Source organism: Manis javanica, chromosome 11 (genome assembly GCF_040802235.1).
Source record: "Manis javanica isolate MJ-LG chromosome 11, MJ_LKY, whole genome shotgun sequence".
In the NCBI taxonomy this organism is placed as follows: Eukaryota; Metazoa; Chordata; class Mammalia; order Pholidota; family Manidae; genus Manis; species Manis javanica.
Genome location: NC_133166.1, coordinates 69416431 through 69428849, shown reverse-complemented (window position 1 = coordinate 69428849; position 12419 = coordinate 69416431). Strand labels below are relative to the sequence as shown.

General features: G+C 46.0%; 2 protein-coding genes across 9 annotated transcripts in view; one reads left to right on the top strand and one right to left on the bottom strand.

The window, feature by feature from the left end:
• The window catches only part of RNF41 (ring finger protein 41), a 42621-nt gene extending 36068 nt beyond the window's left edge, over positions 1-6553 (bottom strand). Inside the window, exons 1-3 of one of the 5 annotated variants that reach the window (XM_037008952.2) lie at positions 6399-6549; positions 4976-5099; positions 3718-3902 (exon numbers count right to left, since the gene is read on the bottom strand). The gene's annotated coding sequence lies outside the window, so the exon portion shown is untranslated. Of the gene's footprint in view, positions 1-3717; positions 3903-4975; positions 5100-6231; positions 6309-6398 lie in introns of those variants that run through there. The other 4 variants (XM_037008951.2, XM_073216601.1, XM_037008954.2 and 1 more) reach the window with 4 other exon arrangements.
• Positions 6554-6664: 111 nt separating this feature from the next.
• NABP2 (nucleic acid binding protein 2) lies at positions 6665-12337 on the top strand. Of its 4 annotated transcripts, none has more exons than XM_017645362.3 (7): positions 6665-6835; positions 8653-8754; positions 9186-9324; positions 9438-9509; positions 9667-9748; positions 9838-9901; positions 11826-12337. In XM_017645362.3, coding segments are annotated over exons 1-7 (660 nt in total). In that variant the 5' UTR covers positions 6665-6834; the 3' UTR covers positions 12026-12337. The 4 variants fall into 4 exon arrangements, with proteins under 4 accessions (XP_017500851.1, XP_017500852.1, XP_017500853.1 ...); XM_017645363.3 differs by having other exon boundaries at positions 6733-7278; XM_017645364.3 differs by lacking the exon at positions 6665-6835 and adding an exon at positions 8143-8250.
• The last annotated feature ends 82 nt before the right edge of the window (positions 12338-12419 follow it).

The following is a 12419-nucleotide window of genomic DNA, read 5'->3' as shown; positions in this document are numbered from 1 at the left end:
CATTAGAACAGACGGACCTAAGAGACATCTACAGAACTCTACACCCAAAAGCAGCAGAATACACATTCTTCTCAAGTGAACATGGAATATTTTCAAGAATAGATCATATACTAGGCCATGAAACAAGCCTCAGTAAATTCAAAAAGATTGAAATTGTATCAACCAGTTTCTCAGACAACAAAGGTATGTAACTAGAAATAAATTACGCAAAGAAAATGAAAAATCCCACAAACACATGGACACTTCACAACATGCTCCTAAATAATCAATGGATCCATGCCAAATAAAAACAGAGATGAAGCAATATATGGAGACAAATGACAACAATAATTCAACATCGCAAAACCTGTGACACAGCCAAGGCCGTGCTAAGAGGAAAGTATATTGCAGTAGAAGGAGGGACAAAATAAAGATTAGAGCAGAAATAAATAAAATCGAGAAGAATAAAACAATAGAAAGAATGAATGAAAGCAAGAGCTGCTTCTTAGAGAAAATAAACAAAATAGATAAACCCCTAGCCAAACTTATCAAGAAAAAAAGAGTCTACACACAAACAGAATCAGAACTGAGAAAGGAAAAATCACTATGGACACCACAGAAATACAAAGAATTATTACAGAATACTATGAAAAATTATATGCTAACAAACTGGATAACCTAGAAGAAATGGACAACTTTCTAGAAAAATACAACCTTCCAAGGCTGACCAAGGAAGAAACAGAAAATCTTAACAGACCAATTACCAGTAATGAAATTGAACTGGTAATCAAAAACCTACCTAAGAACAAAACCCCTAAACCAGATGTCTTCACCGCTGAATTTTATCAAATATTTAGTGAAGATTTAATATCCATCATGTTAAAGTTTTCCAAAAAATAGAAGAGGAGGGAATACTTCCAAACTCATTCTATGAGGCCAGCATCACTCTAATACCAGAACCAGGCAAAGACACCACAAAAGCAGAAAATTACAGACCAATATCCCTGATGAACATAGATGAAAAAATACTCAACGAAATACTAGCAAACCAAATTAAAAAATACATCAAAAAGATCATTCATCATGATCAACTAGGATTTATTCCAGGGATGCAAGGATGCTACAACATTCGAAAATCCATCATCATCAACAAAAAGAAGGACAAAAACCGCATAATCATCTCCATAGATGCAGAAAAAGCATTTGACAAAATTCAACATCCATTCATGACAAAAACTCTCAACAAAATGGGTATAGAGGGCAAGTACTTAAACATAATAAAGGCCATATATGACAAACCCACAGCCAACATTATACTTAACAGCGAGAAGCTGAAAGCTTTTCCTTTAAGATTGGGAACAAGACAAGGATGCCCACTTTCCCCACTTCTATTCAACATAGTACTGGAGGTCCTAGCCACGGCAATCAGGCAACACATAGAAATAAAAGGCATCCAATATGGTAAGGAAGAAGTTAAACTATCCCTGTTTGCAGATGACATGATATTGTACATAAAAAACCCTGAAGAATCCACTCCAAAACTACTAGATCTATTATCTGAATTCAGCCAAGTTGCAGGATACAAAATTAAACACAGAAATCTGTGGCATTCCTATACACTAACAATGAACTAGCAGAGAGAGAAATTAGGAAAACCCATTCACAAATGCATCAAGAAGAATAAAATACCTAGGAATAAACCTAACCAAGGAAGTAAAAGACCTATACTCTGAAAACTACAAGACACTCATGAGAGAAATTAAAGAAGATACCAATAAATGGAAACACATCCGTACTCATTTATAGGAGAACTGTCAAAATGGCCATCCTGCGTAAAGCAATCTATAGGTTCAATGCAATTCCTACCAAAATACCAACAACATTCTTTAAAGAACTAGAGACAATAGTCCTAAAATTCATATGGAACCACAAAAGATCCTGAATAGCCAAAGCAATCCTGAGGAGGAAGAATAAAGCAGGGGGAATTATGCTCCCCAACTTCAAGCTCTACTACAAAGCCACAGTAATCAAGACAGTTTGGTACTGGCACAAGAACAGATCCATAGACCAGTGGAACAGACTAGAGAGCCCTGATATAAACCCAACCATATATGGTCACTTAATATACAATAAAGGAGCCATGGACATACAATGGGGAAATGACAGCCTCTTCAACAGCTGGTGTTGGCAAAACTGGACAGCTACATGCAAGAGAATGAAACTGGATTATTGTTTAACCCCATACACAAAAGTAAACTCAAAATGGATTAAAAACTTGCAGGATACAAAATTAATACACATAAATCTGTGGCATTCCTATACACTAACAATGAAATCTTGTAAGTCGTAAAACTATGAAACTCGTAGAAGACAACATAGGCAAATGTCTCCTGTATATAAGCATGAGCAACTTCTTTCTGAAAGCATCTCCTCGAGCAAGGGAAACGAAAGCAAAAATGAACACATGAGATTACATCAAACTAAAAAGGTTCTGTACGGCAAAGGACACAATCAACAGAACAAAAAGGCATCCTACAGTATGGGAGAATATATTTGTAAATGACATATCCGACAAGGGTTAACATCCAAAATATATAAGGAACTTACTTACACGCATCAATACCCAAAAAGCAAATAACCCTATTAACAATGGGCAGAGGATATGAAGAGACAGTTCTCCAAAGAAGAAATTCAGACAGCCAACAGACACACGAAAAGATGCTCCACATCACTAATCATCAGGGAAATGCAAATTAAAACCACAATGAGATATCACCTCACATCAGTAAGGATGGCCAGCATCAAAAAGACTTAGAACAACAAATGCTGGCGAGGATGCGAAGAAAGGGGAACCCTCCTGCACTGCTGGTGGGAATATAAGCTAGTTCAACCATTGTGGAAAGCAATATGGAGGTTCCTCAAAAAACTAAAGATGGAAATACCATTTGACCCAGGAATCCCACTCCTTGGAATTTACCCAAAGAATACTTCTCAGATTCAAAAAGACATATGTACCCCTATGTTTATTGCAGCATTATTTACAACAGCCAAGATACGGAAGCAACCTAAGTGTCCATCAGTAGATGAATGGATAAAGAAGATGTGGTACATATATACAATGGAATACTATTCAGCCATAAGAAACAGATCCTACCATTTGCAACTACATGGATGGAGCTGGAGGACATGCTCAGTGAAATAAGCCAGGCGGAGAAAGACAAGTGTGAAATGATTTCCCTCATTTGTGGAGTATAACAATGAAGCAAAACTAAAGGAACAGAATGGCAGCAGTCTCAAAGACTCAAGAATGAATTAGTGGTTACCAATGGGGAGGGTGGGTGGGGAGGGAGGGGATTGAAGGGTATTATGTTTAATACACATGGTATGGGGGATCACGGGTAGAACAGTGTATCACAGAGAAGGCACATAGTGAATCTGTGGCATCTTGCTGCACTGATGGACAGTGACTGCATTGGGGTATGGGTGGGGACTTGATAATATGGGTAACTGTAGTAACCACATTTTTTCATGTGAAACCTTCATAAGAGTGTTTATCAATTGTACCTTAATAAAAAATTTAAAAAATATATATGCAAAGAAGGACAGACTGATGTGAGTTAATCACAGAAAGATTTATGTAGAAAAGAGTTTAAGAATCAGGTTTTCAAGAGTGGAAGGAACCCAGATTGGCAAAGAGGGTTGAAGCCTGGAATGATATTCTGAATCAAGGCTCTTTACCTTCCAAGTGTTGGGGGGCAGGTTTCCTGTTCACAAGGTTCCGACCCCCTGATGCCTCCACCCAGTGCCACTCAGGAGATGCTCCAAAGAACCCATCTTGTTGGCTATTCTCCGATTGAGTCTTCCTTCCTATTGACAAGCTCCATTGCCAAGAGGATGGATGTGATGTCACAATCCGGAGCACTCTATTAATAGGAACAAGGAAGAAAACGGTGTATCAGGGGAACTACCTTCACTTAGCAGTGAGACTAGACAGACTTGGATGGGGAGGTCAGTTGAGGATGAGACAATTAAGGACTCCAGGTTTCAGGGCTAGACACACAGGACTGTCCTCTAAGGAGCAGTATCATTGACTAAGGAGTCACACACATGGCCCAGGAGATTCAAATACAGCTGGGGGGTAGGGGCACATGGAGAAAAGAACAAGAAGAAAGGTAGAGAAGAGCAGCTGTTTGACACAGAAAAGATTTTTATTCACCGCACACAATTCCAAGTAATGTCAATGATTCCAAGTCTGTGGCTATATAATGTAAAGACCCGTGGTACCTTCCATGCACAGTATGGTGCTTTAATGTTTCCAAAATGCTGTTACATAAATTACTTCATGTAAAAAGAATTCTGGTCCTATCCTCCAACTGGAAAATACTATTTAATAAGAAGATACTCAAGAATGTTGGTAGAAGTGCAATTCTAATTCCCAAGTCAGGAAATATTCCTGAAAGGATCAGGCTTTTAAAAAAGAAAATGAAAAGAGTGAATTAGAACATTACTCCAGAGTGGGCAACTGGTAAGACTAGAGTTAGCAATATGACTAGGCTAAGCAGGCTCTTATTACTGAGAGGATGGAACCAAGTAAAGGAGACAAGGCTTTAAATGAAAGGTGCTGAGAGATCTATTTAACACTACACAGAACCACAGCAGCTATTCACCCTCCTTTCCTCAGGGTCCCATCATGACTGTCAACAGATTAAAGGCTGTGTTAGGAAGGAAATGACTGATGATTTTTATACTTAAAATACAGCCACCTCATCATCTGAATCTGGTATGCACGCTCATTGGCCACAACACATTTAGTGTGGTATTTTTTAACTAATCAGAGGAATAAAGGTGCAATGCCAGACACACTTCTCCTGTAACTTGTGTGGTGGGAGATGGGGTTTACAGGTTTCTCCTCCACCCAAAATACAAAGGAGATATAATTCTTCCATTTTGACAACACCCTACTTCCCAAGAACCTGGCATATGCACCTGTGTGTACCTCAAGAAATGCTTCCAGGAACGAGTGCTGTTGGCTACGCTGTCTTCTAGTGATGAATGCCAGAATCAGGAAGCAAATGGTTGCTCATGCTGGGAAAACCAGCTCTTCTCTAATGTTGCTTTGGCTAGAACAAAACAGGATTTTTCACCTGAGAGGAGGACCGGGAGTCAGGAGACTTAGGTTCTGGCCCTAACTCTACCAACTATATGATTTTAACAAGCCATGTAATCCTTCTGTAGTTTTCAATTTCTTCACCTGTCAAGTAAGGAAAATATACCTGTTTTACCTCCTTTATATGTTGTCCTGAAAAATCGAATGACATAATAAATGTGAAAGCATACTGAATACTGCTATTCTCAGGTAAGGTATTTGTAGAAAGAGAATGCACATAAATTTAGAGTACTGAGAGCCTGTGAGAAAAATGCTTGAAAAAAGCTTGTTCCTTCTTTTCAATTACTGGAAACCAGGCCTAGTCACAAAGTCAGCTGGACACACAGGGTGGTTAACATTACTGCATCACTCAGATTCCCTACCACTAGTTTACCCCACTCCTACTGGGGGGGGAATTATCAGCTGGCAACCCTATCAGCCAGCTTTTTGCCCTGTTGTCAGACTCTAAAAACACCTGTACAGGAAGAGTTAGACTATCATTATTTCAGCCCAGTATCCAAGAACAGTGGCTCAGGGGTCTCATTAAGCAGCCACATTTTCTATTAGGCAGAATGAAGACAGTTTCTGAATAAAGAAGATGTCTGTCAGTCCCTCAGGGAAAACGCTCTCACCCCTCCTAGCTTTCAGCTCCCTCTCCAGCCCCCCCTCTTCCCCACTCCTCAATTACCCCTGCATCCTGGGTTAGGGAAAGCCTTCCGGTGTGTGAAACGTGCAAAGAGCGCCTAGCTGCAAACCCAGGGCAAGGATGTAGGCAATATGAGATTCCCTCAAGGAGGGGTGGGAGAGGGAGGAGGGAAGGAATGGAGGAGGAAGACAAGAATGCCAAAGACAAGGCATGGGAAAGGAGCCAAGCTATGGCGCTTCGAGGGCGGGGGTTCAGGTTCCGCTGCCCCTGCCCAAGCTGGCCCCACAGACTCTCCCTTCCTCCCCACCAGCCCGTCAATCCTTGCCCGTTTAAACAGCACCTTGTTCCCCCAGGTCCCTTCTTTCCTGTCCTCCAGCCGGCCCAGGCCCTCCCTCGCACTACAGCTCCCCTACTCCAATGGACCTCCGCAACAACCCACCCTCCAGCACTCCTTTCTCACCTCCCGACTCCTCCATACTGCCGCTCCCTCCCTCCATCTTTCACCTTCCTTTCCACCGCTCTTCCAGACCTCCGGGACCTCGATCCCCGCCCAATCCCCCTGGGACGTCGTCCCTTCCCCTCCCACACCCTCTTTAAAGTGGGAGCCCACGCAGGCGCAGTACGAACCGCCCTGGACGCGGTCTGGACTCTCCGGACCCTGGCCCGGCTGGAGCAGAAGCGGCAGCGACCACGAGAGCGCCTGGGTGCCGAATTCCGGCCTTTCCTGGAAGGGGAAAGGGAAGGGGAAGAAGTAGCAAGAAGGTTCCGACCACTTGTCGCCGTGTGAGACGGATTATCTGCCCCGCCCACCGCTGCTACGCAACCCAGCGGAACTCGTCACCAAGCTCCTCCTTCTTTAAGTCAGGCGGGACTGCCGGGCTCCCGCAGCCGGCCGGGGGTGGAAGGCTCGCTGCGTCTGCGCCCTGAGCCCGACGTCTCATCCGAGAAAAGGACTGAGCCTTTTGGGAAAAAGAACTCCTTCCTACGCCCTTCCCTGCATGAAAGTCGGACCCGGAGCTGGGAGCCGACTCCCTTATGAGGACGAGGCTCCGCTTTGAAGCGCAGTAGGTGTCCTCGGGCTGATGCAGTGAGGTGCGAGATCGTCGCGAGGAGACAGGCGTGCGGTGTGACCTGCCATCTGCCTGGCCTCTCTCCGACTTTCTGGGCCGTGGTCAGCATCCCGGAGCCTCCCAACCGACAAGGGAGTGGTTACTGTAGTCAACAAGCCGACCACGGGATGGGAAACGGGAGAGTGTCTGGTCGCAAAGCTTTGATCCAGCGGGTTGCACGCTGCTCTACTAGCTGCACTTCTGCGGTATCTAACGTTGACTCTCAGACACCCGTAGAATTCCCTGAAACACCTAAGGGAGAGGAGGGAAATAAAATGACCCATTTCGGGTTGTGGTTTGATTTCCTGAGGATACAACACCATGGTTGGGGGTGTGGGCGGGAGAGAACCTGAGTCCGGAGAAAAGTAAAGGTGGAGCCTAAAGCACTCTCGGAAAAGGTAAGGTATTAATCAAGCAATCCATAGTATTACACCATGACCTCTTAGGCTATCTCGTATTAAATAGTATTTGCTATGGGTACTCACTAAACAAATGGTAGGTGCATTGTTTATATGTAATTGGCTTATATACAGCATTACAGAGGTAGCCACCCTTAGTTGACCAACAAGTCCCAGAGGTAACGAAAAGTTCAGGTTTCCTCTTTGCAGTCCTCTCGGAGAACCCTGAGATCTAGTGAGATCAGTGCATTAGAAACACGTGCCTATCAAACTGAAAGGAACTAATGAAAATGTGTTTTCTGTGCCCTGGGTTCCATTTCTTCCAAAGGCGGTGAGCCTGCCTATTGTCCTCTGGAGCGAATGCTACTTTTTCCAGAGACCCTGACTGAGCCGGGTAGTGCATTAATGAGGACCTGAATCAGGAATAAAGATGAGGGTTAACACAGTGGGAAGAGAGGAGGAAACTGCGTGCCTGCTGTATGCTGGGCACTCACCCGCAAAATGGAATTATATGTTTAATAATTGCCAAAAAAATTATTGCCGAGAAAAGATCGAAGTGCCAGGCTTCAAGCTTAATCCGCCGGATTCCAAAACCCTTTGTTCTTTACTCACTGTGTCAGATCTAGAAGGGAAAAAAAATCTTGAAGTTTAAGTACTTTCTTCAAGCCAAGTAAAGGAAATTCGGGACCCGAGGTGCCCTCTAGTGGTTTGTCTTCCTCCCTGCGGAGCCAGCCTTCTCCGCGGTTCCTGTAAATGCTGGAAGTCCGCCCCTGCCGTGGCGCCAGAGTCTTGGGTTCCGATTGGCTGAGCAGCGCGGGGGCGATACTGATTGGCGGAGGGGGCAGCGGGGGAAACTTCCGGGAAGGTCCGTGCTCCGACGTTCCATTGGGTTACATCCGGCGGCTGCGAGGCCAGTGGCTCCCCCTGGGGGCGGCTCGGCGGCGCTCACTGGCTGGCCGACTGGCCGACTAGGTGGGTGGGTGGGTGGTGGGCTGTATGTGGGGGAGGGGAAGGGCCGAGTCCCGGGTTGTCCGGCTGAGTTCGGGAAGGTTTGGCGAGTAAGATTCCATCCCCCGGCCCTGCACCAGGTTGCGTACCCCCGTCCCCGTCGGCTCTCCGACTTCGGGGCTTGTGACTGAAAAAGCATCCGGTATGGGGCCTTCCAGCCCCGAAGCAGCCTATTCAGAGACCCCCAAATTCAGTTCTTGAAGTTGGGGGCTCCTGGAGAAGTTTATTTCTAACCTTTTAGAAGAGTTAGAGGGTTTGAGGCTGCCTGATCCAGCCTAGTGTGGTAGATAGGCCTTGGGAAGTGGAGCATAGGAGTCAAGCCTCCATGTGTGGAGACTTCATCCCCTTCCCTCTCCCCTATTCTAGTGGGGTGCCAAAGCTCGGGAAGCATGACGACGGAGACCTTCGTGAAGGATATCAAGCCCGGGCTTAAGAATCTGAACCTCATCTTCATTGTACTGGAGACAGGTGTTTATGCTTAGGGCAGTGGGACCCCTACAGGGGCTCTGAGGGTTGCGGGGCAGGAGGGAGAGAATCCCACGTACGTTCTTAACTTGCTCTCGACGGCAGAGCTCACCCCAAGACACTGCTCACGCCCAGTCTCTCCCAGACCCCAGCCCAGCGAGTTGCATTCGAGTGTTGGGTACATAGAACTCCTGCCAGATCCCAGCTTCAGCGCCACGTGGACTTCTTGCCACGCAGGGCCCTCTCCATGGTACTAGCCCCTCCACTCACCCGCCCTGCCACCATAGAACCCGTCCCCAGCCTGCACCAGGGATTTGGCTTTGCCCTGTTTGTACACATTTTATGCCACCGATATCTAGATCTCATTGCGCTGGCCACCATTACCGCCATTTATTTGATCATCTCCCCCACCCCCATTTATGTGTTCCCTCTAGGCCGAGTGACCAAGACAAAGGACGGGCACGAGGTTCGGACCTGCAAAGTGGCAGACAAAACGGGCAGCATCAATATCTCTGTCTGGGACGACGTGGGCAACCTGATCCAACCTGGAGACATTATCCGGCTCACCAAAGGGTAACTGCTGTTTACTCCTGGCTATCCAGGGACTATAACAGTCAGGGAAGGTGGGGTTACTGTCCCTGTAACTCTTGTAAATACTCTGAATCCTGCTTTTTGTGCCCCCACAGGTATGCTTCAGTGTTCAAAGGTTGTCTGACACTATACACTGGCCGTGGGGGTGATCTTCAAAAGATTGGAGAGTAAGTGCTATTTTGGGGGTTGAGTTACTGAGGGGGGACGTTTGCAAGAAGACAACATAAGGATGTGCAGTCCATGTCCTGTACCTGGACCTTTCTGAGTCCTCCAGCCATGGCCCAGAGCATGGTCTGAGGCACTGGCTACTTTTTCCCTTTGCAGATTCTGTATGGTTTATTCTGAGGTCCCTAACTTCAGTGAGCCAAACCCGGAGTACAGCACCCAGCAGGCACCTAACAGGACGGTGAGTCCCAGGGTCATGATGTGGGGAAGGCAGGTTAGGCCAAGAAGCATGTGAGAGAGCAAGGTCTGAGTATGTAATTGTGCCTTCAGGTGCAGAACGACAGCAGCCCTACCACCCCCCAGCCTACCACTGGACCTCCTGCTGCTTCTCCAGGTAGTTCTGTTCCCTTCCATCCACTGGTCTTCCTAGCTCCTATACTCTACCCAGCCTGAACAAGTGCATTGCCCTCAGCCCTTTCCAAATCTTTCTTCTCTTACTATATCCCCTTCCACCCAATTCTTCTCCCAGCTCTTTTGCAAGTCCCTGTGGTGAAAAGATTTGGGGACTGTTTCTGTCATTGATAGAGTTCTGATACCCTTTTACCACCACCACTCAGGGGCAAAAATGAGAACAGTTTCTCCATACAGGGTGCACTTCTTCATCTCTCTGCTTTTCCTCTGGCAGGACCTTGCCCTTTTCCCCTTGCCCATTTCAGTTCATCACACAGTTCTAATATGGATTTAATGACTCAACGTGGAGTCCACACTGCATAGCCTTAGAGCACTAAATAGTTCTCTTAGTGTCCCCACTCTTCTTGAAACTCAAGGCCCTGCTTCTAGGTCTTGATCCTCAGAATTATGAGTCTTTGATCTCATGTACTTCAAGCCCCTGATTTTAGTCTCTTGAGGAAATGGGAATTGCTGTAAATCATCAGCTTTTGCTTAGAAGCACTCACCAGTGCTATCTCTGTCATCATCTCCTTCTCCCTGGGAACCTGGCTTTTCCTGTTCTCCACGGTCATCTCTCAGCTGACCCATCCACTCCCTGGGGTTTTGGCTCCCCTGCTTCTTATCTATACCTCCAGTTGCCCCTTGTGACACTAGGCATCAGGCTGCCTCTTCCCTGCCTCAGCTTGTGTCTGCTTCCCCATTTACCAGGGTTTTCAGAATTGTTTGTGACAGAACCACAGGGCTCATGGCATGTTTTAGAAACACCATGAAATAACATTTAACTCCACCACAAAAATTAGCATCCAGGTTTTAAACTGAAAATATCACTATTATGTATTTTCAAGTCTCCTCAATGCCACAATTTATTTAAATATTTTAAATAGGTATATTTAAGCCCACTTAGCCCTAATACTCATTTGTCAAATGTTTATTCACTGTCATCTGCTAACAGGTACAAAAGGCTTAAAAAAAAACATGTATGGCCTAAAAACCTAACACTTTCTATACACTCTTCCTAACTTTTTCTGTGAATTGAAGAAAGGGCATTATTTCATTTTGACTGCATTACCTTAGTCTGGTGGAGCAGCAGAGTTCAGCTGGGATTTGGTTTGAGAACCACTAACCTGTGACTTCTAAAATCTAGAATTCATAGTGCCCTATGTATGTGAGAGGCAGCCTTGTGCCTTCGTCTAACAAACACTTGTAGATGAGGAATGCTGAGGAACCTGCAGCCTGTGCAGGAGGAGGTCGTACAGATGATGACCCTAACTGGCTGTGGCAAGTGCAGTGACAGTGATACGCATGGTTATGGGAGCTCAAGGAAGTCATCTCGTGCACCTGGCTCCAATCCCATGTTTAAAATATATGCAGAAATGTTACTTATTTCTTTGGGGGTGTGAGAGTAGTAATTTTTTTGTTTATTTACATTTTCCAAAATGAACATGATCATTGTGGTACACACTATACCCTTTTTTAAAAGATACTTCTGGCATTTTAACACAGAAACTTCAGGCCCTTCCCTTCCCATGCTTCTCCAGTTTTACTATCAGTTTTGGTAAAGGGGCATTGTGTAGAGGTCCTTGAGAACTAAACAGCTAATTTTAGGTCTGACTCCTGGTGATACAGAGGTGAAAAAAAGAAAATATACTAGGTTTCATGTGACAAATTCCAAAGTGGGTGGTGGGGTCTTCTCTGGGGCTCCGTTCATACAACCCACACTCTTCGCACTTGGTCCAGTCAGCATTAATGTGCAGTTGTGTTTTCGGGAGACCATCCCACGCCCTGGGGCATGGAAGGGATCTGGGGCATACACTCTCTCCTACCCAGTGTTCTCATTCCTGTGTTTCTTCCCCTTCTCCCACACCCAGCCTCTGAGAGCCAGAACGGGAATGGACTGAGTGCCCCGCCAGGTCCTGGTGGCGGTCCACACCCCACACATACACCCCCACACACCCCCAGCACCCGCATTACCCGAAGCCAGCCCAACCACACACCTGCTGGCTCTCCTGGCTCCTCCAACAACCCTGTCAGTAACGGCAAAGAAACCCGGAGGAGCAGCAAGAGATAGCAAAGCATGCTTCCTCCCTCCAGCCACCGACTGTAGCCCCAGGTGTCTGCTAGGGAACACAGCCCTGTACTGTGTTGCCTGCTGGCTTTTGAGGGGGTGAGCAGCCACTAAACTTCACTGGAGGGTGGCAAGCAGTGGCCTTACCCACCCTAAGCCCATACTCCCCATTTTGTCCAGCTGAAGCTGCCTGGGATTCCAGGCCCTCTGCCTACCTGCCTTCTTCTTTAGAAACGACAGTTACAGTCTGTTTCTTGAGTGTGTGATGTGGAAGTCTCGTTGAAGCCCTTCTTCCTAATAAATGTTACCACTCTGTACTGGACTCCTTTGCTTTCTGTGGGAAAATGAAGTGGTTAGCAGCTGGGCATTTGAGAAGGTGGAGGGGTGATACCTACAT